At 39.9% G+C, this 27,796-nt stretch overlaps 3 protein-coding genes across 55 annotated transcripts in view; 1 reads left to right on the top strand and 2 right to left on the bottom strand.

The window, feature by feature from the left end:
• The window catches only part of KANSL1L (KAT8 regulatory NSL complex subunit 1 like), a 126,239-nt gene extending 124,373 nt beyond the window's left edge, over positions 1-1,866 (top strand). For all 21 annotated transcript variants that reach the window (XR_015142563.1, XR_015142556.1, XR_015142580.1 and 18 more), the window contains one exon: positions 269-1,866. Coding sequence is in view for 13 of the 21 variants with exons in the window: in XM_086342127.1 (XP_086198253.1) it covers positions 269-499 (231 nt within the window). In the remaining 8 variants the exon portion in view is untranslated. The remainder of the gene's footprint in view (positions 1-268) is intronic.
• Positions 1,145-22,311, bottom strand: RPE (ribulose-5-phosphate-3-epimerase). Of its 12 annotated transcripts, none has more exons than XM_086342216.1 (7): positions 22,164-22,311; positions 21,480-21,499; positions 11,730-11,809; positions 6,456-6,595; positions 5,952-6,086; positions 5,292-5,378; positions 1,145-3,713 (listed from the first exon to the last, which is right to left on the bottom strand). In XM_086342216.1, exons 1-7 carry the CDS (start codon positions 22,272-22,274, stop codon positions 3,591-3,593), a joined length of 696 nt encoding a protein of 231 aa, XP_086198342.1. In that variant the 5' UTR covers positions 22,275-22,311; the 3' UTR covers positions 1,145-3,590. The 12 variants fall into 12 exon arrangements, with proteins under 12 accessions (XP_086198342.1, XP_086198383.1, XP_086198380.1 ...); XM_086342257.1 differs by having other exon boundaries at positions 21,469-21,499; XM_086342254.1 differs by having other exon boundaries at positions 21,469-21,499; positions 22,153-22,311.
• Positions 22,312-23,803: 1,492 nt separating this feature from the next.
• Positions 23,804-27,796, bottom strand: part of UNC80 (unc-80 subunit of NALCN channel complex) — a 230,089-nt gene continuing 226,096 nt past the window's right edge. For 21 of the 22 annotated variants that reach the window (XM_086342424.1, XM_086342463.1, XM_086342385.1 and 18 more), the window contains one exon: positions 23,804-27,705. In XM_086342424.1, coding sequence (XP_086198550.1) covers positions 27,439-27,705 — 267 coding nt within the window. In that variant the 3' untranslated portion in view covers positions 23,804-27,438. The remainder of the gene's footprint in view (positions 27,706-27,796) is intronic. The other variant, XM_086342496.1, reaches the window with a different exon arrangement.

Below are 27,796 nucleotides of genomic sequence, written 5' to 3' on the forward strand. Positions count from 1 at the left end.
GGAATTTCCCTAACATGCACCTAGCCTTAAAATGAGGACCAGTACTCCCTAATGGCACCATTTCCCTCTTCTTGGAAGAGGCAAAGTAAAAAAATAATTCCCAAAGGTCCCTATTAAATAATCCTCAGTATGTCCCACTTTAAGTTGCTGGATACTTAGGACCAAATAAGAATTTGTACTGACCAATGGTTATTACAAAATTGACATCTACAGATTATCTGAGATATGAACTTAAATTAGCTGAAACTGAACATGTTTTCTCTTTCAGTCTTTGTGGTGGGAACGACGGACTTTTCCACTGAAGGATGAAGACACAGAAGCTTTACTATGCCAAGATGAAAAAAATGATCAGGTTGAAAGATCAAGCCCAGCTTTCCACGGTGAAGTCTTCTGCACCAGTGCACCAGAGAATGGCCACCATCCAAAAAGGCAGGCAGATGGAATGGAAGAGTACAAAACCCTTGGTCTAGGACTTACTCATGTTAAAAAAAATAGGTGACAGGGAACAAGTGAAGAAAACTGTAAATGAATGGGAAAACAGGAGAAAAAAGCAAGCCCTGTTGTCCAGCCCCTCCAGTCTCAGTTCCAGAATAAGAGCATATAGTGCACATTAACCTTTTATGCTGTTTATGAAACAGGCAAGTTAGTGTCATTTTCCTTCCTGAAACCACAAGTAACTAGCTTTTCACTGACCAACAAGTGCTAGTCATTTGTGTTTGATGCAAATCACAAGTACCAGAAAATTAACTGCTGTAATTTGCTGTCAAATCACATTACTGGGTAAATAATTTTTAAACAACTTAACACCCAAACCCCACCCCCCCCCCCGCCACCCCCGTGTATCAAATGACAGCTCCTTTTTTTCTATACAAATGGTTAATCTTAAATTGCCTCAGAAATAAGAATATAAAAATATGCGTGTATAGAGTATACATGCATATATATACACATCTAAGTAGTTTTAAAAAGCACTGGCAGTGACCATTCCACTTGAAAAATGCATGTATGAATTATCCCATGAAATATCAGCTGCACTATAAAGAAGCACAGATTTCCAATGATATTGGACATCTAGAAACATCCCTTCCTAGTAGTCCAGACTTGAAAAAAGATATTTAATAGAAGTTATTTATGGAAATTTCTATACCAGGTAACATAATACACTTTATTTGAAATCACTGATAATCTGTTGGGTTAAACACAGGTTATTTTCTATTCACTCCTAACAGAATAAGAAAAGCAATGGCGCGTTAAATATTAGTGTATTTTAAAAGTATCACATCTTTTAAGATTTGAGCTTTATGTATCTCATAAACATCCCACTTAAAATGAGTAACAAACAGGAAATTGCCATTAGTATATTATTGTACTTCTAGTTCATTTGGTCACTCCTTACCATTGCTTACTCTATTCAAATAGGCATCTATTCTTACTTGTATCCTAGAGAGAGAATTAAAATTCTTAATAGTTCAGTATTGGATACTGGAGTATATATAAAGTAAAATCTCTTTTGACACTATTACATTATTTTTTCCTATGTAAAAATTGAGGACAATTTATATGAATCACTTTTCTCATGTAGAACAGGTTATTCAAGTTGTAGTACCCATATAACTGACAATCCTAGCCACCTGGCCTAATCTGGGGGATCTGACAGTAAGTTTTTGTTAGAGACTGGAAATTATACTGGTCTCTTTAAAGAAAAAATTTCCAATTCAATACTGACAAATTTTTGCTTGTAGTTTTACTGTACATTAAAAAAAAAAAAAGAACAAACCCAAGTTGTCCAGGCAAATAAACTCAATTTTTTTGTCATGTCTGATATTATAATCTATGTAAGTTTTTAATTAAAAAGTTATTTCTATATGCCGTGTTGTCTGTGTCTATTTCTACACGCCTCGTCGTCTCCTAGCTGTGTGGCAAAGCCTTTCCTAAGCCAAAATAAAAACGAACAGTAAGAAATAAAATTTTACCTTGAGAAAACAGAAGAAACCAAGGAAGCTCTATTCCATGCTTTAAAGTGTTAACATTCCTATTTTCCAAACCTTATTTCTCAAAACTCATAGTAGCCTGAAAAAGTTTAATGACATTGGTCCTGTTATTTCTTGCCATGTGTATTTCATAGCAAGAGTATTTACAAGAATGAAGTAGGTAATACATATCTACTGTCAAACTGTAATTTGGGACACAATAATAAATAGTGTAGGATTAAATCTGTACCTTGTCATATATTAGCCTACCTGGTCTTTCTTTCTTGGATTAATAAAATATATATCCTTGGAGTCAAAAGTCATTAGTTGCAGAATATTCTTAGCAATTGGTTTTTCTAGTTTAAAGTTAGACTAGAAATAAGACAATTAAGCTTCCTTTGCTTAATCCACCTCTTAAGTGCTCCATCTATAAAAAAAGAGTACAGAACAGAAATCCTATGCTTTCCTGGATTCTTTCCATTGTACCAGCCTGTTGATGAGTTTCAGTATCATTTTTTTTTTTTTTTAACGGGGACAAACACACCTGTTTTACCATTCATAGGACTGACTGTAGGTTTAGTGAGATTGTATCAATGTACTTTATAATCTTCCTCAAAACAAATTTATCTAATAGCTTCCTTGCCTTGGCATGTTCAATTCCACACCCTTACAATTCTAGGAATAGTGGAAGCTTTACATATATAATAATCTTTCAATCCTCAATACAATACCACACTCTCATAATTACATTCAATGTATAAATCAATTAATAGAAACTCAAAGAGGTTGGCTGATTTGGTTTGCTAAGATCAAACAAACAGAAGGGTCAGGATTCAACTTAATATTACTTCTAAATAGAGGCCTTTTTTCTTTTTTTAGCATAGAGCTAGCAAAACATTTTTTATGTCCTTAGGAATAGTGTGTATAATTAAAAAAAATGGGAAACGGGGTGGGGGGGAGAGATCACTGAATACTCTGTCCTTCTAGGACAGCTAACAAAATACCCTGATAAAACTTGTGCTCATATTTTAGAACAGACAACTTGAAAATCCCTGGGCTTCATAATACACTTTTTTTTTTTTTAATATATCAAATATAAGGTGCAAAGTAAAAAATAAATGTTTTTGAAACTAGGAGAGTAAGTATGCCATTCCTAATCAGATGCAAACTTAGTTATCACACACAAAAAATGACAAACAGGAAAAACTGAAGAACTTCCTTTGCTTTCAGAAAACAGTAAAGAAACCAAAGAAAATTCTTTTTAGAAATTCAGAAAAAAAATTTTTTTCATAGTCGCTAACATGCCTTCCTTAGGCATTAAGACACTTTTCTGCTTGTAACCTTTATACAGCCATATTTTTACTCTTCATAAAAATCAAGCCTCCCAGTAAAAATGGTATTTTATCACATTAATCTTTCAATTCCATCACTAAAAATGTAGTTATACACACCAATTTCTAACCTCTTGGAACATTCTGCATAATGGATTTTAGTCACTGGGATGAGTAATTGCTCAGAAAAGCAGCACTGCCTCAACTGTGGTATGATTTGGTAGTCAATATTCTTGTTTTCCAGTAAAAAGGAGAGCTCCTAAGCAGAAACACTGGGGTCCTTGTTGTTTCATCGATCAAGAGAACGTTTCTGAGCAGCTTCTGAGCAAACATTTCTTAACAGGTTGATCACAGATCTGGGGTCTTCACTCCTCATAATGGCACTGCCAGACACAATCATGTTAGCGCCTGCCTGAAAGAAGTAAACACTTTAGGTTACGCCTCAAAGGAAGATGTGGAAAAACCTGAAACAGAACTCCCAGACTAGAGTTTCTACCCTTATAGCTGGCAGTCAGCACTTTAACTGTATAAAAGCCACTTCAAGATGAACATACTTAAGCAGCTAGTTCAATGAAGAAAGAAGCTGAAATGCTTAAAAGAGGATGTGAAATTATTTTTAAACATGTCTAAGAAACATTGTCTTTTTGGTAACCCTTAACCCCCTTCTTCAGGGCTTCCCTGGTGGCTCAGACAGTAAAGCGTCTGCCTGCAATGCAGGAGACCCGGGTTCAATCCCTGGGTTGGGAAGATCCCCTGGAGAAGAAAATGGCAACCCACTCCAGTATTCTTGCCTGGAAAATCCCATGGACGGAGGAGCCTGGTGGGCTACAGTACATGGGGTCGCAAAGAGTCGGACATGACTGAGCGACTTCACTTTCTTTCTTTTCAACCCCCTTCTAAATAAACTATAGTGCATCTCTGCGAACACTGAGATAAGGTTTAATCTAAAACCTTTCATCTTCACCTCTATTAAAGTTTTCCCCATATGTACCAATGCCCCCTCAGCTCCTAAAAAAAAAAATCAATCTTTTCATCTTTGAACTATGTAGAGGAATTTGCAGACAGTCTAAAAGGACAATTACTGTTAAAATGTGAGATAATCCATAAAATATGGCAACACTACATTTAAGTATCTTCTCATGTTGATGCCAGTAGAAATGGAACATATTCTTATGTATGCTTCACTGCATTCCAGAATGGTTTTGAGGTGGCTTAAAAAAGATTTTCAAGATGTTTTTCAATATGAAATCAAAGAGTAAAACCGAGTAAAAACTTATAAAAATGAGTTCAAATTTATCTGAGATTTGACTCGGGGAGGAAAATCCAATCTGTTATATGATTCAGAGCTGAAAGAAAGGGGGACCATTGAGAGAACTGCTGAAGCTGAGAAAAATTTCTCCAGTGAGAGAGACACTGCTGTGCTATGATACAGTGCATTGTCCAACAATGTTCCTCATAAAAATGAAATATTAGTTTTCTAGCGTTACAACTTAATATGTCTCAATGTAAGCAGAAACAGCATTAATGACAAAGCACAGTTCAGTAAAAATGAATTCTACAGGGGTCAAAAGATATATGCTCACTGTCTGTCCAGTGTCATCTCCATACTGATCACAGTATCAAGCAGAAAAGTGTGTGACATTTATACAAAACATTGGAAGCAAAAATAGGAAGCAAAAAAAAAACCCACACACAAAATAGGAAGATTCCCTATTTTGGAAAACTGTCTCAAAGGCCTTGGAACTTCTCAATGATATTACACACGCTTGTAGTCAGCACATTCCTCTTTCAAATAATTTTTTCATCATTACTGAGGTAGCCAGGACTTACTATTTACTTTCCTAGTTTTACATTTAAACAAACAAATACTTTTCCAGGAAAGAAAGACTATTTAGGAAGTACAGGGGAAATCTCTTTGGTAGATAAGACCTGTCCTGGCATTACATTTGATAGGAAATTGGTCCAGGTTGCCGTCAAGGAGCAGTCTCACCTCTGCGCATTTATGGATAGTGTCAGGACCTACTCCACCATCCACCTCAATGTCCAAAGATGGGAACTGGGTCCTCAACCAATGAACCTAGATATACACAAGGAAATAAATGACTCCTAAGTGGACAGGTAGAGGGAAAGCACACCAAACAAAAATGAAATGGCCACTAAAATATGACTCCAAATGTCTCACCAAGTAACTTTATATCAATAAAAGTTATGACTGGGGAAAACCATCTTAATATACTGAAACAAACTTTCATAAAAGCAAGCTTTGTTCTATTTGGCAAATGGCATTGAATTTGTCATGGATTTGCCGAAAATATAGTTCACAGAAACAAGGCGAAGATAAAACCCTCAATATTCAATGAAAATTCCATCTAAAGGTTACAGAACAGTTTCCAATGGTTTTGGAAACAAAAACTCAACACTAACATGTGGTATCTCTTCTGATCTCCAAACCTGAATCTCTTGGGCATCTCTCATCCCATATTCCAATGATATGTAGGCACCCCCATTTCCCTGCCTTCAGAGCAAGGCATAAACATACAAGCAGCCCAAACATACAAGCAGCCCAAACATACAAGCAGCCCAATACATGCTTACTGAATGAATATACACAATAAAAAACCTTACTCCGGAACCAAATACTTCTTTTTACCTTTGGCATCATATCTTCCATGAATTTCTGCCCTCCAAACCCAGGTTCCACTGTCATAACCAAGGCCATATCTATTTGATTAGCCCATGGTGCCAAATATTCAACTGAAGTTCCTGGTTTGATAGCAAGGCCAACCTGTAACAAACAAATTTGCTACATCACATCAGTAACTATTTCCGTAATACATTATTGTGGCTTATCAGGCCCAGTAGGAAGCTCTATTCTTAAAGAATGGAATACATACATAAATTGTTCAGCTGTAAATTTTAAGTCAACATGGTTATCACAAGGAAATGTTTCAAAAAGGTAGCAATTTCTAGAAAACATTAGTAGAATGTATTAATCTTATCTGACAAACATGTTATACTTAAAGCCTAGCTTCAAAGCTGAAGAACAGCTGTCTACGTCTGGTCTTCTTCACCTATCATTTCGGGTCTTCCACCAAACCTTCCCAATTCTGAAAATGAATAGTATAAAACATTAACGTCACCGCTAAGCTCTTACCTTCATTCCATTCTCCCGAATGTCTTTGATCAAAGCTCCTGGGTTGTCAGTAGCCTCAAGATGAAAGGTATATTGATTGGCTCCTGCTACAGCCATTGGCTTTACCCACTGTTCTGGCCTGGACACCATCATGTGCATGTCTGGAAAGAAAAGACATATCCTCTAAGTATTACTAAAAGGAAAACAGCTGCTCGTATTATTGAAGTCAATCTGTAGTTTTTGCTATTTCAGATATGGACTCTTCTGGCATCATGATAATTGTTAAATAGAAGTTATACTTCAGCATAGATAGCTTCCCTGCATCCTTAAGATAAGGTTTTGGTTAAACACATTTATCAAAAAAAATCCAACATTTTTCCACAAAAAGCTTACAGCACTATTTATGAGAAGCAGTAACTAGAAATCAGGAAACATAAGTTCAGGTTCAGAAAATACTGTTGTAAAAAACTTAGATTACATTCTTAGTGAGGGAGACAAATAAAGGAGTAAATACAAATAAAGTTGGCAGTAAATAAAGCCAGTGTTGCTGGAGTCGGGGGCGGGGGGGGGGGGCGGAGGGGGAGGGGACGGCACCGGGGAGAGAGCATGAGGTAAGAGAAACACTGGATAAAACTACTGAACTCTGCAGACCATCAGGTTTTATTCTGAATGACACAGAACAAATACTGCAGTACTTAGATCTAACTTTGAAGATCAAGGCAATAAACCTAGTGACTGCAGATGGTGAGCAGTGGTGGGGATTCCGGATATTTTCTAAAGGCAGGGCCAAGAGGGGCTGCTGTGGCTCAGACGTGCACAGTGAGACAAGGGTCAGATGGTGCAAGGATGTGGGCCTAAGCAGCTAGAACAGAAGTGTCACCACTAAGAGGGAGACAACTGCAAAAAGGAGGGGCAGACTCAGAGGAAAGAACACGTTAACCAGAAGCAGCCTGCCACGTGACCTTAAATCTAAAGCTCAAATCATATGAAAATGTTTGGGAAGAAATGAGTGTGGCCTTCTTAAACATCTCAACTTAAAATATAATATTAATAGCACTTCACGGGAAAGAGAGGGCAGCTTAAAAGAAGTGAAAACAAGAAATGATGCAGGAAAGAAGAAAACAGTAAACACTCTGTCTGGACAGAGAGTAATGAGGAGAGTTTTGAGCTTTTTACTTTGTAACAGAGAGCACATTTCTGATTCAGCAAAGCTATGTTAAAGAAAAAAAATCTAGTATTCCAGAATTCAATAGCAAAGATTTATAAAATGCAACAAGGCTTTGAAAAACGTCAGGAAAACAGAGTATAGAGCCTGATTAATGAAGTCAAGACTAACATTTATATTTCTAAACTAGTAAAAGTAACAAAAATAGAACATATTTTAATAGGCAAAACTTTGATTTTAGAAGATAAACTCAATTTGGTGTGTTTTTCCTTCATATCATAAACAAGAAAAATTCAATCTGGTTTACAAGACCAAGTTTACTCATTCCTAAGTTACCAGACTAGATAGCTAAGTCATCCCTATTCAATCTCCAGCGTGCAGTCACCACCAGCAACCATCACTGGACATTCTCTGGTGTTCGGGGAATCAATGACTCAGCGACTCTGCCTGTAATTACAACACAGGGCTCAAATGTTCTACTGTCAGACTCCTTCTGCACTCTTAAAAATTACTGAAGACTCCTCCACCCCAATACTGATGATGTGAAATTAAAAGACGCTTACTCCTTGGAAGCAAAGTTATGTCCAACCTAGATAGCATATTCAAAAGCAGAGACATTACTTTGCCAACAAGGATCCGTCTAGTCAAGGTTTTTCCTGTGGTCATGTACGGATGTGAGAGTTGGATTGTGAAGAAGGCTGAGCACCAAAGAATTGATGTTTTTGAACTGTGGTGTTGGAGAAGACTCTTGAGAGTCCCTTGGACTGCAAGGAGATCCAACCAGGCCATTCTGAAGGAGATCAGCCCTGGGATTTCTTTGAAAGGAATGATGCTAAAGCTCAAACCCAGTACTTTGGCCACCTCATGCGAAGAGTTGACTCATTGGAAAAAACTCTGATGCTGGGAGGGATTGGGGGCAGGAGGAGAAGGGGACGACAGAGGATGAGATGGCTGGATGGCATCACTGACTCGATGGACGTGAGTCTGAGTGAACCCCGAGAGTTGGTGATGGACAGGGCGGCCTGGCGTGCTGCAATTCATGGGGTCGCAAAGAGTCAGACACGACTGAGCGACTGAACTGAACTGAATGTATTAGAAAGGCAAACTAAAAAAAACTTTTAGCGTCTACTTGTGTGTGCTAAGTCACTTCAGCCATGTGACTGAGCAACTTCACTTTCACGCATTGGAGAAGGAAATGGCAACCCACTCCAGTGCTCTAGTCTGGAGAATCCCAGGGACAGGGGAGCCTGGTGGGCTGCCGTCTATGGGGTCCCACAGAGTCAGACACGACTGAAGTGACTTAGCAGCAGCAGTAGTGCCTGGCTTAAGAGAATACATCTGTATTCTCACATCTGCTCTGCATTCAATCTATTGTTTTATAGTAGGGAAAAAAAATACAGAAAAGGGAGGCGTCCCTACACGCATAGCCTTTTCACTCAAGTATGGATATTCTATCATTTCTACCCCAAAACTCAACAAGCAGTATGAAAGATTACAGGCAATGTGGAATCTATAAATCCTGTCAGTGACCTTTCCATACTTTGTTAATGCTAAAGCTCATTAGTCTGTATTTTGAACAGCTTTTTTAAGTACTATTGTTTCACTGAGTTACACAGATCTTCCAAACAGAGACACATTCTTTATATACTATCCAAAACCCACATGTGTCAATGTCACTACAGATCTGATCAAAAAAGCTGTAAGCATTGGGAAGCTCTCAAGCTCAAAGCAGCAAATATAAGTTTTCCAAAACTCCAATTTTCACTTGCAAATTCTAACTTTTGTCAGTGGCAACGAAAAGTGATGAGCTGCTTTCTTTGAAGTGACAGGTTCACGTAGTTAATTTTAAAGACAACATCAGGAAAACATCTAAGGCTAATAACCACAGTTCATTGTCAGTTATTCTTGTAATGGAAAATGGTGTTTGTGAAAAAACCAGCACTTGCAGTACAGCTCAAGACAATGAAATGAGTGGTTTTCCTCAAGGAAATGATCATCCTCCAGGATTCAACAGAAGGGCTTTGTACGTATTACCTTCCTACTTCGTCACACAAAATACTAAAGAGACGTGCACTCAAGAATCAAGATTTACTAAATCCATCACCTGTTCCAATTCATCAAGGATACTTACTATGAAGGCATGGTGTGTAAGAACATCACGACTACCTGTAGTAACCTGTTCAGTATTACCCGTTCAGTAAAACCACCTTATCTCTGGCTAAGGCATCAGCAGACTCACTCACCGCTTCTGCACCATCAGTACAAATAATGGCAAATAATATCAGTACAAATAATTTACAAATCGAACTACAAATAGTTTTGACATCATGCTGCTGCTGCTGCTGCTGCTAAGTCGCTTCAGTCGTATCTGTCTGAAAAAGACTCCCACAGGTCCTCAGACATACTTGAAGACCACTGATTTAGATAAAAGCAAAAATGACTTTTCCCTACCACTTTACATCTTAAGATAGTAAATTCTACTCAATATTAGGACTGAATTGTTAAAAGCTTTAGCAGTTATACACACAACTTGTGATCTAACTCCTAAGATATATAAGGCACCAACAACCAGTATCCAAGAATTAAACAAACAACATATAATATAAAAACAAAGGTCACAAACACTAAAGCATATGAAATCCATTCATCTTTAGAGATTGTCTTCTGGTAAGACTGATTAGCAAGTTTAGCAGCAAACAACAAACTAAAAGCAGGAATGAAAAAACAGATTGTGGGGGGGTGGGGGTGTCAGCTGAGCTGGTAAGAGAAGGGGCACAGATGGGGGGGAGTCAAACAGCAGTGAGAAGTAACAGTTGGGAGACCAGCTAAAAGGAAGGGGAAAAGACAACTACAGACATACTTTAAATCCACACAAAGCCAGAGTGGAGGATTCTGTGGCCATCGTACAAGGCGTGAGAGGGCAAAGAACACTATTTCATCCAACTCCGATAGTTGTAAGGATATATTTACCCTCGAAAATTCAGCTTCCAAAATGTTAATAATAATTAAAAAAAAAAAAGTTCAGGTAATCAGAGGATTATATTCCATTATTTGGAAATTTCAAAATGGTGAACATGTTGGTGGAACAGTTTCCCTCAAGTCACATGAATTGATAAAGTTGGTGCCTTCGAAGTGGAACAGGCCTACAGAGGCTCTAACAGCCTCCTGCAATGTCGGCAGTGTTCCACAACTGCACTGGGACAGTAGTCACACGCGGCCACTAAGAACTCACAATGCAGTTAATGCCACTAAGAAACAATTTTTAATTTTAGCTGACTTAAATAGCTACATGAGGCTAGTGGCTACCATACTGAACAGGCACAGCTAGAGCCCTTCATAAAACTGGTCCACAATAGGTCAATAAAAATATGTAAGTTTTACTAAAATTAAGTAATGAATTACATAAACACACATTATTTATAAAAACTCACCAAATGTCTTCTGTACCAGAGATCTGGCAAGAGAGGCTCTGCTAACTTAGCTTAAAACATCAGCAGCAGTGACAAGGATATGTGGGCTGAATCTACGTTCCACAGGAGTAACTTCTAGGTCACTATGAGATCTTAAAAAAAAACCTTAATTCACCTTATCCTACAACACTGAAGTGGAGCATACACAGACCAGTAGAAAGCTCCAGTTTCTATGAATCGACTTCTCATCTAGACTATAAATCAACTGATTCCTAAGTTCATTTAACAATCACATTGAGCTTCAGCTGTGTGTCTATGCTAAGCTCTGGGAAAACCACAGCAAACCAAGTGAATGAAATCCTGCCCTTAAGGAGTCTGATAAAAGCAATCGCAGATTCAAAGAAATTCTAAGAAAAATCAACAATGTAAAAAGGTTAATTTAGGACAGGCCTCTCTGAAGAAACAACAACAAAGGGTCTGAGGTGGAAAGATGAGGTAGCACTGACCAAGTGAACACGGCTTTTTAGGCAAAGTGACTCTAGCCAAAGTGCCTAGGCCCCGAAGTGCGCAAGTTCGGCTTCTTACAGTAGGCCAATGAAGTCCCAGCACAGGGAGAAGGGAAAGGGTACACTGTCAAACTGGAGGTTGAGAAATCAACCAGCTACTTCCCCTTTACTTGAGCAAGATACTCCGCTTCAGATGGCGTAAACACCCACTTACCAAAGAAAGGGTCCTGGCCTAGCTGCTTTCGGAGGCTTTCTACCACAGGGTGACCAAAGGTGATGTTGGGAACAAAATGCCTACAAGACAAACAAAATCTTACTCTGAAAATGTTTTCAATTCAGTCTCTGTATTTTTCTCAAAATGTATCCTGATAGACAAAGAGGAGATTATCTGTGATTGCAATATTTTTCAATTTAACATCAGTATCAGTATTAGGCACTAAAAATACCTATAGAATTTCAGTTTTACAGAGCAGTAACTCCTTGTTATAAGTAAGTCATAATGTCACATAATCAACCAATTTAACACTGTAATTCAAAATCCATGACAGGAAGAAATGAAGGATGACAAAATCAAAACCCCAAAATTTATATGACTTGCCCAAGTCACATACTAGTTAGGAAGTTCAAGACTCTGATATGGGTTTCTCAAATCTTAAGCCTATCACAGGTCACCTGTGGCTATCTCTAATCCACCTCTATCACAGGGCATAAAATGACAAGCTTATTTAAGCTTTCTTAAAGATTATCAATAAGGAAACTTAACTGTGCCTTCCCTGGTGGCTCAGAGGTTAAAGCGTCTGCCTGCAATGCAGAGAGACCTGGGTTTGATCCCTGGGTCAGGAAGATCCCTGGAGAAGGAAATGGCAACTCACTCCAGTATTCTTGCCCGGAGAATCCCATGGACGGAGGAGCCTGATGGGCTACAGTCCACGGGGTTGCAAAGAGTCGGACACGACTGAGCGACTTCACTTTCACTGAAGGTTTGTAACATACCAGATATTGTACCTTATTTTATTTCATCTTCACAACAGCCCTCTGAGGTAGATGCTGTTATTATCTCCATTTGAGGAGCACAGGATATAACTTCCTTAAGTCACCCAGTTAATAATTCGTTGGGGCAGGTTTCAAATTAAGGCTTTCTGATATCAGACCCAAGGCAGTTAACCATTATACTGCTCCAGTTCTCTTGTTTTATCACCAGCTCACTTCAACATTTAGGCTGGGTGCTTCAGAGTACTATATTTTGTTTAAAAATAAAAAAGTTTCTCTGCTCCCCACAGACAAGTTTACAATCTCACTGGCACTAAGAGATGGCTAATGACTCACCACAACTCATGACTGACTGCTACACTATAGTTGTTGGCAGGAAGCCAGCTCGGCCAAGGACCACTTTCCCAACTCCCTTTAAAACCAGGTGGCCACGTGACTACTTCTCACAAAAGGGCTGTGAAATACGAACACAGGTGATGCGTGTCACTGCAGAGCCCGGGAGGTTGAGTATATTCGTGTTCTGTTCTCATTTTACCCTTCTGCCAGGAAAGAGGCCCTTGAGGGCAGAGACAGGGGATGGAAGGGGACTCTGACGTCCCTGAATTTCTGCATGGAAGGACATTCACACCAAACTACTACCTGAAGGAAAAATAAACTTTATAACGTTAAGCCAAAGAAATCTAGGCTTTCTTTAGTTAAAGTAGTATGCATTACCTTGAATGAGGCCTGTAGAGAAAAGCTAAAGTATGCAATATAAGATAATTGTTTCAGAGGCAGGTAGAATAGCATTTTTTTTTTTAAAGCAATAGATCATGGGGTTCATGTCCATGGAATTCTTCAGGCAAGAATACTAGAATGGGTTGCCATTTCTTTCTCCAGGGGACCTTTACGACCCAGGGATCAAACCCAGGTTTCCCACGTTATAGGCAGATTCTTTACCACCTGAGCCACCAGGGAAGCCCCAGATCATGGAATTACAGAACTAATGGAATTTGTAAAGATGGGGAAAGAAATGAAGCAAAGGTAGAGAAAACTAAGTTAAGCTCAAAGAAAGGGAGATGGTGCTGCCCACCTTGGCTACTATGAATAAAATACGAGGCAAGACTGTGTCACATTAAATGATACAGAATGCCAGGCTCACTGTTTGAACTTTAATCCTGATCAAGTGAGGTTTTAAAAGAGAAAGTCAAAGTCACTCACTCAGGTCTGACTCTTTGCAACCCCATGTTCTATACAGTCCATGGGAATTCTCCAGGCTAGAATACTGGAGTGGGTAGCCTTTCCCCTCTCCAGGGGATCTTCCCAAGTCAGGGATCAAACCCAGGTCTCCCGCACTGCAGGTGAATTCTTTATCAGCTGAGCCACCAGAGAAGCAATGAACAATTAAGATGGAAACAATACTTTAGTAGCACAAATGACTGAGCAGTAAACTGGAAGAAGCAAGGCAAGAGGTGTTGGTAAATGACAAGAAACAGCAAAAACAGAAACAAGGATAGCAACTGACGGGATTTTCCTGATAAGATGCAGCAGGGTGGTGGTGGGGTGGGAAGTGCTGTCAGAGAAGAAACCACGGGGCTTCCCAGGTGGTGCTAGTGGTAAAGAACCTGCCTGCCAATGCTGGAGATGTAAGAGACGTAGGTTCCCTCCGTGGGTTGGGAAGAGCTCCTGGAGGAGGGCATGCCAACCCACTCCAGTATTCTTGCCTGGAGAATCCCATGGATAGAGGAGCCTGGCTGGCTACAGTCCATGGGGTCACAAAGAGGCAGACACAACTGAAGTAACTTAGCACCCAGCACCAAGGTCTTGAGCTCAGATGACAAGCAGGCAGAATGCGGGTTAATAAAAAATTATACAGGACAACCACCATTCTAAACAATTCCATCATATTAACTCATTAAAATCATGCCAACAATTCAGTGAGACAGGTACCATTGTTTTCTGTATTTTTATAGAGTACGTCATGAGAAATGCTGGGCTGGAAGAAGCACAAGCTGGAATCGAGATTGCTGGGAGAAATAATAACCTCAGATATGCAGATGACACCACCATTATGGCAGAAAGTGAAGAGGAACTAAAGAGCCTCTTGATGAAAGTGAAAGAGGAGAGTGAAAAAGTTGGCTTAAAGCTCAACAGTCAGAAAATGAAGATCATGGCATCTGGTCCCATCACTTCATGGGAAATAGATGGGGAAACAGTGGAAACAGTGTCAGACTCTATTTTTTTGGGCTCCAAAATCACTGCAGATGGTGACTGCAGCCATGAAATTAAAAGACACTTACTCCTTGGAAGGAAAGTTATAACCAACCTAGATAGCATATTGAAAAGCAGAGACATTACTTTGCCAACATTACTTGCCGTCTAGTCAAGGCTATGGTATTTCCAGCGGTCATGTATGGATGTGAGAGTTGGGCTGTGAAGAAAGCTGAGCACCAAAGAATTGATGCTTTTGAACTGTGGTGTTGGAGAAGACTCTTGAAAGTCCCTTGGACTGCAAAGAGATCCAACCAGTCCATTCTGAAGGAGATCAGTCCTGGGTGTTCTTTGGAAGGACTGATGCTAAAGCTGAAACTCCAATACTTTGGCCACCTCATGCGAAGAGTTGACTCACTGGAAAAGACCCTGATGCTGGGAGGGATTGGGGGCAGGAGGAGAAGGGGACGACAGAGGATGAGATGGCTGGATGGCATCACCGACTCGATGGACGTGAGCTTGAGTGAACTCCGGGAGTTGGTGATGGACAGGGAGGCCTGGCGTGCTGCAATTCATGGGGTCGCAAAGAGTTGGACACGACTGAGCGACTGAACTGATAGATGAGAAAGAGAGGCTCAAGCTCACACAACCAGTAAGTGCAGGAGGCAGTCAACCTAGCTCCAAAGTTCAGGCTCTTATCTGCCGGGCCTGTCTGTCCCTTCACTGACAATTAATAACTAACTGAAAAAAAAGTCCAAGGGAGGAGAGCCTTAAGAGAGAGAAAGTCATCGGGGGTGGGGATAGGGGTGGCTGGGTTGGCAGATAGCATGGAGGATTGAAACAGGGCAGAAGGAGACAGGGGACAAATGAAGATCTGGCCTGGCTAATGGTGGCCTGTGAGACTGTGGGCCCAGTACTGGAAATTTCTGCAAGTTTTTCAAAAGTCAGAAATGTAGTACTAATGTGCAATCTCCCTGGCTTTTAAATCATCCTAACTTAGGACCCCTTCACGGATCACAGCCTTGCCATGGAGAAGGGGCTTGTGTAACTCAATAAAGCTGTGAGTCATGTAGTACACGGCCACCCAAGATGGACGGGTCAAAGTGAAGAGCTCTGATAAAACATGGTCCACTGGAGGAGGAGATGGCAAACTGCTCCAGTATTCTTGCCTAGAGAACCCCGTACACAGTATATGGAAAGGCACAAAGATATGACACTGAAAGATGAGTCCCCTAGGTCAGAGGTGTCCAATATGCTACAGGAGCACAGCGGAGAAACAGCTCCACACAGAATGATGAGGCTGAACCAAAGTGGAAATGACGCTCAGCAGTGGATGTATATGGTGGGGAAGTTAAGTCCGAAGCTATGAAGAACAATACAGCATAGGAAGCTGGAATGTTAGGTTCATGAATCAAGGTAAACTGGATACGGTCAAACAAGAAATGGTAAGAGTCAACATCGACATCTTAGTGAACTAAAAATGGACTGGAATGGGCGAACTTAATTCAGATGACCATCGTATCTACTACTGTGGGCAAGAATCGATTAAAAGAAATGGGAGTAGCCCTCACAGCCGACAAAAGAGGCTGAAATGCAGTACTTGGGTGCAGTCCCAAAAGGCAAGAATGATCCTGGCAAATCATTCAATATCACAGTAATCCAACTCTATGCTCCAACCACTAAAGCCAAAGAACCTGAAGTTGAATGTTTCTATGAAAATCTCCAAGACCTTCTATAACACCAAAATAAAAGATGTCCTTTTCATCACAGAGGACTGGAATGCAAAAGTAGGAAGTCAAGAGTTACCTGGATTAACAGGCAAGTTTGGCCTTGGAGTACAAAATGAAGCAGGGAAAAGGCTAACAGAGACACTCTGTCGAGAACACACTGGTCATAGCAAACACCCTCTTCCAACAACAGGAGATGACTCTACAAATGGGCATCACCAGATGGTCAGTACCAAAATCAGACTGATTATACTCTTTGCAGCCGAAGATGGAGAAGCTCTACAAAGTCAGCAAAGTCAAGACCTGGAGCTGAATGTGGTTCATCTCATGAGTTCCTTACAGCAAAATTCAGGCTTAAATTGAAAAAAGTAGAAAAAGCCACTAGGCCATTCAGATTTGACCTAAATCAAACTACTTATGATTGATTATGCAGTGGAGGCAATGAATAAATTCAAGGGATAACATCTGGGTAGAGTGCCTGAAGAACCATGGACAGAAGTTCATAACACTGTGTAGAAGGAAGTAACCAAAACCATCCCCAAGAAAAAGAAATACAAGAAGGTTGTCTGAGGAGGTTTTACTGGCTAATGGTGGCCTGTGAGACTGTGGGCCCAGTACTGGAAATTTTGAAAAAAAAATTGCTGAGAAGTGAAAGGCAAGGAAAAAACAGAAAGATATACCCAAGTGAATGCAGAGTTTCAAAGAAAAGCAGAGATAAGAAGGCCTTCTTAAATGAACAGTGCAAAGAAGTAGAGGAAAACAACAAAATGGGAAAGAATAGAGATCTCTTCAAGAAAACTGGAGATATCAAAGGAATATTTCATGCAAGGATGAGCATGATAAAGGACAGAAATGGTAAGGACCTAACAGAAGCAGAAGAGATTAAGACGAGGTGGCAAGAATGCATATAAGAACTATACAAAAGAGGTCTTAACCACCAGGATAACCACGATGGTGGGGTCACTCACCTGGAGCTAGACATCCAGGAGTGTGAAGTGGTCCTTAGGAAGCATTACTACAAAAAGACTAGTGGAGGTGATGGAATTCCAGCTGAGCTATCTAAAACTGCAAAAGACGATGCTGTAAAGTGCTGCACTCAGTATGCCAGCAAATTTGGAAAACTCAGCAACAGACACAGGGCTGGAGAAGGTCAGTTTTCATTCTAATCCCAAAGAAAGGCAATGCCAAAGAATGCTCAAACTACCGCACAAATGCACTCATTTCACATGCTAACAAGGTAATGCTCAACATCCTTCAAGCTAGGCTTCAGCAGTATGTGAACTGAGAACTTCCAGATGTACATAATACATTTAGAAAAGGAAGAGGAACCAGAGATCAAATTGCCAACATCTGCTGGATCATAGAAAAAGCAAGGGAATCTCAGAAAAACATCTATTTCTACTTCATTGACTACGCTAAAGCCTTTGACTGTGTGGATCACCACAAACTGTGGAAAATTCTTAAAGAGATGGAAATACCAGACCATCTTACCTACCTCCTAAGAAACCTGTATGCAACTGAAGAAGCAACCAGACATGGAACAATGCACTGGTTCAAAATTGGGAAAGGAGTACAGCAAGGCCATATACTGTCACCCTACTTATTTAACTTATATGCAGAATACATCATGCGACATGGTGAGCTGGATGAATCAAAAGCTGGATCAAGATAGCCAGGAGAAATATCAACAACCTCAGACATGCAGATGATACCACTTTGGTGGCAGAAAGGGAAGAGGACCCAAAAAGCCTCTTGATGAGGGTGAAAGAGTGTGAAAAAGCTGGCTTAAAACTTAACATTCTAAAAACTAGTATCATGGCATCTGGCCTCATCACTTACGGCAAAGAGAAGGGGAAAAAGTGGAAAGAGAGACAAACTTTATTTTCCTGGGCTCCAAATTCACTGTAGATGGTGACTACAGCCATGAAATTAAAAAATTAAGACACTTGCTCCTTGAAGGGCTTCCCTGGTGGTGCAGTGGTAAAGAATCTGCCTGCAATGAGGGAGATGCGGGTTCAAGCCCTGAGTAGGGAAGATCCCCTGGAGAAGAGAATGACAACCCACTCCAGTATTCTTGCCTGGAGAATTTCATGGACAGAGGAGCCTGGCAGGCTAAAGTCCATTGGGTTGCAAAAGCTGGACATGACTGAGTGACTAGCACTACTGCTGCTCCCTGGAAGGAAAGCTATGACAAACCTAGACAGCATATTAAAAAGCAGAGACATTACTTTGCTGAAAAAGGTCCATGTAGTCAAAGGTATGGTTTTCAAGTACTCATGTAGGGATATGAGAGTTGGACCATAAAGAAGGCTTGCACCGAAGAACTGATGCTTTTGAATTGTGGTGCAATTGTGGTGCTTAGAAGACTCTCTTGAGAGTCCCTTGGACAACAAGATCAAACTAGTCAATCCTAAAGGAAATCAAACCTGAATATTCATTAGAAGGACTAATGCTAAAGCTCCAATACTTTGGTCATCTGATGCGAACAGCCAACTCACAGGAAAACACCCTGATTCTGGGAAAGACAATACAGGAGGAAAAGGGGGCAACAGAGGATGAGATGGTTGGATGGCATCATCAACTCAATCAACACGACCAAACACTAGGAGACAGTGAAGGACGGAAGCCTGGCACGCTGCAGTTCATGGGGTTAACAAAGAGCTGGAACAACTTAGCAACCAGACAACAACAACTAATTTAGAAATTGCTTATTTGCTCTGTTCCTACACTTAAAGACCCATACATTTCCAATCACTTCCTGTCAAGACACATTTATGTTTACATGCTCTCCAATTTTTTTTTCCAGAAAAACCCACCTGTCCTTTACTTCAAATATCCAACCACACTAGTGCTCCACCGACCAGTGTTTCCAAAACTTGTTCTCACTTTCAAAGTTCTTCTGTTTTAATCAGAAGACACAGTGGGGACTTCAGGGAAAGACAGAGGACCAGAGAACAACCAGTGCATCAAGCTCAATGTAAGATTTTTAAGGGGCAAGGAAAAGCATGGAGGCAGAACGTGGAGGGAGTCCACAGCCCCGCTTTCATACCCTGGGCCTAAGCAGCACTGCAGTTTAGCCAGGCCCTGCCTGTTCTGATGGGACACTGGGGAAGGGGCTGAACCTCCCCAACTGGTTTCCTATTGCAAAATGGGAATGAAAGTAACTCAAAGTTGTGATGATTAACAGGGAAAGGTTTTTAAAATAGTGTATGCAAAATTTGCTTATTTTCAAACCAAGATGTTTCTCAGTAAAAGGGGAAAGGAGTCAATAAAAAACAAACACATTTACTTAACAAGCTCAGGGACTGCCATAGGCCTGGGAGGGGCAAGAGATTTCTTAGAAGATACCTCTATTATGATAAAGCAATTCATCCAATCAATTATAACTAGGCCTGCCATAGTGCTTTTCCTGCCTGCAGAGAACAGAGGTGAGCTGTGCTTTCAGGGAGTTTACCGTGCAGCAGGAGATGTGAAATAAATGACAAAAATATAAACTAGCTGTCTCTCAAAGACAGACAATATCTTAATCATTCTCTGTAAGCCGAATACCCAGAGAAGACAGTTTCTGAGACAAAACAAACTGTTGCCTGCTTCCAATCCGGGTTCCACCATTTCCTAGCTACAAGGGAACTTAATCTCTCTTTTATTAGACTCCTCACTGTCAACTCTGGCGCTGATAACAGCAGCAAGCACATGGGGCTGCATGAGATAATTCACAAAAAGTACTAGAACAGGGGATATATGTATACCTACGGCTGATTCAGGGCTTCCCTTGTAGCTCAGTAGGTAAAGAATCTGCCTGCAATGCAGGAGACCTGGGTTTGATTCCTGGGTTCGATTCCTGGGTCAGGAAGATCCCCTGGAGAAGGAAATGGCAATCCACTGCAGTATTCTTGGCTGGAAAATCCCATGGACAGAGGAGCCTGGCGGGCTACAGTTCATGGGGTCGCAAGAGTCGGACACGACTTAGCAACTAAATCACCACCACCACCATGGCTGATTCATGTTGAGGTTTGACAGAAAACAACAAAATTCTGTAAAGCAATTATCCCTCAATAAAAAAGAAAAAGAAAAAAAAAAATCTAAAAAAAAGTATTAGAACAGAAACAATCGAGTGTTCTTTATGAGCTCTATATTTATTATTCCCTATTGTTATCATTGATATTCTGACTGATAAACTGGGACAAATTATTTTCTCCATTCATTCACTTAAACATGGTCAGACTATACTCGTAAGTGCTAAGTCATTTGTGTCCAACTCTTTGTGACCCTATGGACTGTAGCCTGCCAGGCTCCTCTGTCCATGGGATTTTCCAGGCAAGAATACTGGAGTGGGTTGCCATTTCCTCCTCCAGGGAATCTTCCCAACCCAAGGATCGAACCCATGTCTCCTGTGTCTCCTGCATTAGCAGACACTAGTTCTTTACCACTAGCGCCACCTGGGAAGTCTGTTCTATCCTGAGACTCCTAAGTGACTCAGAATTATGTCTCATTCTATATCTCAGACACAAAAATGTAGCTACCCATCTGTGAGTACATACTCCAGTAACTTTTCGAAGTTCAGGGCTTTCAAGCAAAGGTGTCAAAAAACGAAGTACATAAATAGAGTTACATGTGATAGCAAACTAAAAATCTAGGTTTTGGAAGAAGTAATATTCTGGAGAAGGAAATGGCAATCCACTCCAGTACTATTGCCTGGATAATCCCATGGACAGAGGAGCCTGGGAGACTACAGTCCATGGGGTCGCAAAGAGTCGGACACGACTGAGCGACTTCACTCACTCACTCACAGAGATTTTACCTATTTACAATAAATTTACTCTTCTACCCCAAACCATGGTTAACGGCCGTTTTGATCTTATGGCAGTTATCAGTGCGACAAATGCAAGTTGCAACTCTGTCACAATGTGTGTAACCTTGAGGGAGTATTAACTGTTTTCTCTAGCTTTGTTCCTCATTTTATAACCAACTTATGAAACTAGCATCAATCTGATTTCAAACAATATTGATTATGGGCTATAACTACAGTGCTTAAAAATTACTTACAAAAAACTGACCTCCCTGAAGAGCAGGGTGCCTGAAGAGAAAATAGATAGGAAAATCAAAATTCGAACAATGAGACAACAATTATCATCAATTATAGAAAATTTACCATGTGCCAGGCATTGTAAACTACCTGTACCAGCTCATTTCATCTTCCAAAGATGCCTGGGCAATAGAGTGTTATTACTCCCACTTTCCACAGAATGAAACTGAAGCTCAATGAGGTTAAATGGCTTGTCCCAAGTAACCTAGCAAGTGGCAGAACTCGGGCGTTCTCACTCCAGCTGCAAAGCTCGTCATCGTTATACAAGTCTGTCTCCCCAGCAATGCCACTAACTAGCTATATGAGCTTGGGCAAGTCATGCCTATCCCCTTGGGCCTCAGTTTCTCCACCTGAAAATGAGAGACAGGTCCTAGAGATTTAAGGTCGCTTCCGGGTGCTAAGTGCTAGAAGAATACACGTTATGTAAAGGGGAGGGGAGAAGATGAGGCTTGGGACACGGTCGCAGCCCAGGTCCCCTCCAAGCGGAACCTCCTGGGTTTCCACCTCAGGCCCCCTCCTCAGTACCGCGTTCAGAGTGAGGCGCTTCGCGACACAGGGACGCCGTGCACCTAACAGGTACTCAGTCAATGGGAGCCTATCCCGCCCCACGCGACAACCCAGGCCCGAACCCCGCGGAGAGTTACCCGTCCATTACATCCAGGTGCAGATAATCGGCCCCAGAGTCCAGCATCCGGAGGCACTCGGCCCCTAAACTGGCCAGGTCACTGTTGAGGATGGAAGGGCCAATCTTGCAACCAGACGCCATGGTGCTAGTGCTCCAACGCAAGTTACCGCACGAGAGCCCGGCTCGATGAAGGCGTCCTGCCCAGATTGGCCGAGCAGTTTTGGTTCCGCCTCTTCTCCGTAGATCTTTCCGGATTCCGCCGGAAGCAGCTGCCCTAAGGGGGAAGTCCCGCCTCCCCTAGAGGGAAGGACTGCCACCTTAAGGGCTTAGGGGCGGGGCCTCGCAATGAGGCACCTTCCTCCTTCCTCTGACCTCAGTTTTTGAAACAGGGCTTTCAAAAAACAAAAACTAAAAACCAGGTCTGTCTGGTCTCCCAGTCTTCTGAGGAGTTTCTTAATCTTTTTTAGTTAAGTTCTTAAATCTTTTTCAGATTCTTTTGTATAGTAATTAATGATCTTAAGGAGACCAAAGAATGCGGAAACAAACACTGTTATCAGGCATAGATAGAAGTAACATTCCTAAAGATACAGTGAAAGTGAAAGTCACTCAGTCGCTTCCGACTCTTTGCGACCCCATGGACTGTCCATGGAATTCTGCAGGCCAGAATACTGGAGTGCGTATCCGGTCTCTTCTCCAGGGGATCTTCACAACCCAGGAATCGAACCCAGGTCTCCTGCTTGGCAGGCAGATTCTTTACCACTGAGGCACCTGGGAAGCCCCAAAGATACAGTATCAGTTGTGAATTCAGCCAGTTCTTTTCCATGAAAATGATTAGCCTGAAGCCTCAACCACCAGATCAGTTGGAACCTAAGAAATGATGCTGTTTACCTTTTCTGACCCTGATGTCTTTAATCACTAAATCAGGGACTGTCTACCCACCAAGCCCCTTCCTGAATACACAGGTACCCTTAGCTGAAAACTTACGCACACACACACACACACCCAAACCAAAAGAGAAAAAACACATTACCCACTTTCCCAGTTGGGGAGACGCTGCTTTGGGAAAGATTCTCACTGTTCTTTATTGCTGAAAGTAATACATCCTTCCTTCTCGAATCTTTGACTTGGTTGTGTCTTTTGGCTTGACTCCCACAAAGAGAGGAACACAATTTTTCCAGTAACAAATTCACATGGGAAAAAAAAAGTTTAGTAAGAGCATTACTTTGAGTTTAAGGATAAGGCACTTTGTATAAAAGACAGAACTGTGATGGTAAAGTTGGATCCCATGGGGTTCTGGCCACATTCAGAGAATAACCTGGCCCTTAACATTCCTCTTGGGAAATCTACCAGTCCTTCCAAATGATCATACTTAAGCAGAGAAGTCATACTGGGGTATTTGTCTCCCAGTGTGCCCATTCTCCTTAATTTTGAAAGTTAGGGATGGAAAGCATGAGTAGAATGGAGCTCATTTGGAAGAGGGAGGAATTAGAGGTATTGAACTGAAAGGTGACTTCAGGCCAGACTATGAGGGTTGAGGAGGAGTGTCAAGATGAGCTCCAGGGATCCAAAACAAAGCACACCTCAGGGTCTAAAATGAACACTTTTCTGAATGAGTTAACCTATTTCCTGTGTTGAAAAATGAGAAATGAAACTCAATCAGGCACCTTAAATATTTTTAGATTTATTTTATTATATGTGCATATTCAAACACAGAAGTCTTATCTTTCATAAATATCTTTCATAAACATTTCAATATTTATTCATATGCATTTTTTCCATGCTCTTTGGTCATTCAGTATTCATAACAAACTTTATAGTAATCTGAGGGAAATCGGCTGTGTAGTCAATCTTTTGCTTTTACCTGTAAAATGGCTAATAAAGGATTTTCATCCTGCAGTCACAGTGACTTTTGAAAAATATGGAGGTACATTGATCTGTAATCCTAAATGATCCTAAAACAACATAAGTAAATTTGTCTTAAGTTTTTCCAAATACATTCTGCTCTAACTTATTTTTATTCTCCTGAGTGTCAAAGCAAACTTTGTTTCTGAAAAGGTGCAGTTAGGACCCACTGAAGTAAATGAGGAAGTGAGACTTTCTAGTCACTGCCAAGACAAGGCCATGGACTTGGAAGTGTGAGGTGACAGGGCAACAGCAAAACTCGGTGTGATAGCAGCTAATTACGGAGACTATTAAAGTCTCTGTATAACTTGACAAAGGGTATTTAGTTTTATATTGGACTGTCATTCTATTTATGACCTTTTTTCCCCTGTTGGTCCCAACATATACTCTATTCCTGTTCAGATACTCTCAGAGCTGGACAGCAGAGTAGAGAATGTTTTAAATTGATTAAAGGGACAAATACTAAAGAAAGTACTCTTGGTATTCTGCCCAGAGTACTCTTGGAGGCTTGAACTAGTAAACACATTACTTCCAGCCTACTCAACAAGCCCAAACCAGACCCCCAAATTCTACGGATTTTTCTCCCAGTATTGTTATCCCCATTTATGCCTTTTGACACTATAGCTCTAAGTGCCTTGTCCCAATGCACTCAATAACTCAGTTTCATTTTTGGAAAAAAGAAATAAAACTTACCTAAAAGAATTACAGAAAGCAGCAAATACTGAAAAACAGAAGTTAAATATTTTGTTGTATAAAATGGTGTATCCAGAATTTGAACTGCTTTAATTGAATCTGAGTAAATCTACACCCACTATTGTGGAGGACACATGCTCATTCCAAGGTCTCTCAAAAGTTAATTTCAGAAGAGCAGTCCCTTGGTTGAGTCCAATTTTTTTGTACATGGGAAGTAGGTGTCTGTTTTTATTTTCCTCTGAACAAGATAAATATTGTTAAGTATCATAGCTTAAGAAATGATCTAGTATTACCAATACTATATTTATCATATGTAATAATTAACTTTTAGTCATATACTCAATAACATTTTGAATTATAAAAAATTGTTACTTATCTTGATCTTTTTCTAATCTTCTCCAACTTTTTTTTAAAATAATTATTCCTTCAAAATCCAGGGAACAGTATTCCTGAGAATACATCTTGTGACAATCTTATGCACATACATGTATTTTAGCAATTACACACAGACATTTAACACATTACATTCAACACATTTAAGGGCACCTTAAATGGAACAGATGTATACATCTGTAAAATCTCCATAGTCCCAATATGAAAACATTCCTATTCTATAAGGCCCTGTTTGTCAGAGTGGAGGCTTTTTTGCAAGGTACAACATTACTTAGCTTATTGGAAAAGTTTCCAACAGACTTCCATAACACTAAAGTGAAGGAATCAGGCTAAAAGGCAGACAGGTCAGCATAGTCATGTTCAACACAGTCTATTACTTTTCAAATATATATATAAAGGTATATAGGATTCTGGTCAGATGTTTAACAATTTTCTTCGACCCTTTTACTTTTTAAATATTTGATACAATTATGCACAGAGAATTTGAGTCAAGCATCAAGGAACTGGAACAAAACACGCACATACAGGAGACTCATATAGCCCAGACATTTGTAATTACCAAACATAAGGCCTCTAACACTAAGGGAGCAGCATAATTTTAAGCAGATGAAATATATCACCTTAGCAAGAATTATAAAACCACTTCTTTATGTGTATTTCTGCATTTGAGAACTCAGCATTAAGCATAAATGTCCTGAAAATATTGTAAAATGTAGAAGAGGTCATTTACCACCTCTGTTTTCTGAATGTTTAGATTTGCAATGTTTAGTTTTGTCCTTTAACTCACAGATATCTTTCATTCTACTGTGAATGAGACCAAAATCCCAAATTATATTGGAAAATATAAATCACAATAACAAACAATGCCTGTTTAATAAGCAATGCTAACAGGAAAATAATTTTCCTTTGTGATTTGGGTGGGTTTAATAGGTCTCCTTTATATATACATATACATTTCATAACCAACATAGTCAAAGTTTAAGTGTACAGAATGGGTTCTAAATTCATTGCAATGTAATTATAGTCTAAACTGTAGCTTGAGTGCTAGAAAACACACACACAAACCCCACCACCATACCAATTTAGGTATGTATATGAATTTTTATATGCTTAGAAGTTATGTAACAATTTTCTAATATAAATTGTTAAAGTTTTGAAATTTAATCTTGAACTGTAAGATGCCAAGCCCTACTATAGGATTAATAACACACTAGATATGGCCTCATGAGCCTCCTAAGTTTTATACTTTTCTTGAAGTAACTGAATGTCAAGTTAAAGTAAAATACACAAGCTGACTGTGTCTATAAAGAAATTGCACACTTTATATTTTTTCTTCATAAGCTTAACATCTAAAGGATCATATAAATCTGTTAACATTGAGAAAAGTTATTTTATTGAACCAATTCTAATAACACTAATCTTAATATCTGAAAATATGCCCTTAAGGGCAGGCACAGGACACTATAAGGGAAAATAATTACATTTCCCGATATTTTCCAGTGTTGGCATTGATGTCATCAGGGCTAGAAGTAGGAATACCATCTCTTTCTAGCTATTATATTTATATTTAATTTTTATCATAGGCTATTTATGTCTTCTTAATTCAGAATTATGTCTGATAATTTCTAGAATATTCTCTGTGTTGATTATGAAATGGAATGATCTTATGGCATTAGCATTTTGATTTACAATATGTAATGAAAATGACAGTTAAAAAATAAATTGAAAAGTTCATAGTTCTAAAAATAGTATTTTTTCTTCTAAATGGTTATATTTTTGATCCAAAAAAAATGGCTGCAGATTTATTTGCTATTAATATTTAGTTTTCCCAAACTAATATTTTCCTTTTGATTATTTTTTATGTAAATTGCTACTTGTATAGCCACCTGATTTAATGTTTTTAAAATTAGAAAAATAAACATTTGCATGAGATGTATTATGTAACCTCAAAAAATTGCATTAGTTTTTTAGAATACATTACTTCTTAATATTCCTAGGTAAGCAGCTCTGTAATATTATACATTTTTAATTGCTCAAGGCTTCTTGAATCATAAACAATGTGCAGTGAAATGGCTCTGTCCCTTTATTCCTTCCTGGATTTCATGGTCTTTACACAACCAAACCATCTTAGCCATTGATTTTTTAACCATGTTCATGAAACAATATGCACATTGGCAGAAAAATCTACTGGGATTTGTGCTACCCATTGAGTGTAAAGTGCTGTGTTTTAATATATTCCAAGTGAACGTTTTCAACTTTCAGCAAACTGATCCCTTCCACGTCTTGTCTACACCTACAACACTTAAAAGGTACAGAACTAAACGTGAGACTCATCTAGGTCGACATCCGTCTCCCCCCGCTCAGTGGGAGTAAAAGGGAACTGGCTCGCCAGCAGGGGGTTCTCCATGCCATTTTCCTCACTGATATGAAGAACTGTGTCTCCGTGCTGTAGGAGGATGGATGTCTCAAGGCCTGTGAAGTCATCAGGGTCTGAGAGTTGCGTAGAGAGGGGGCTGTGTGCTGTAGCACCTTGTACTTCTGTGTCCTCTTTCCTTTCTCCTTCTTCAGCTAGGAAGTTCTCACCCTATGACCAAAAGGATCGTAACATTGAAAGGTAGGATGGATACCAGGAAAGAGGATCAAAAATTACTGTTGTCCAGCTGTGACTGGAAAGG

The sequence above is a fragment of the Bos grunniens genome, chromosome 2 (assembly GCF_055505025.1).
Source record: "Bos grunniens cultivar Pamir isolate PY7600 chromosome 2, Bosgru_T2T1.0, whole genome shotgun sequence".
Lineage (NCBI taxonomy): Eukaryota > Metazoa > Chordata > Mammalia > Artiodactyla > Bovidae > Bos > Bos grunniens.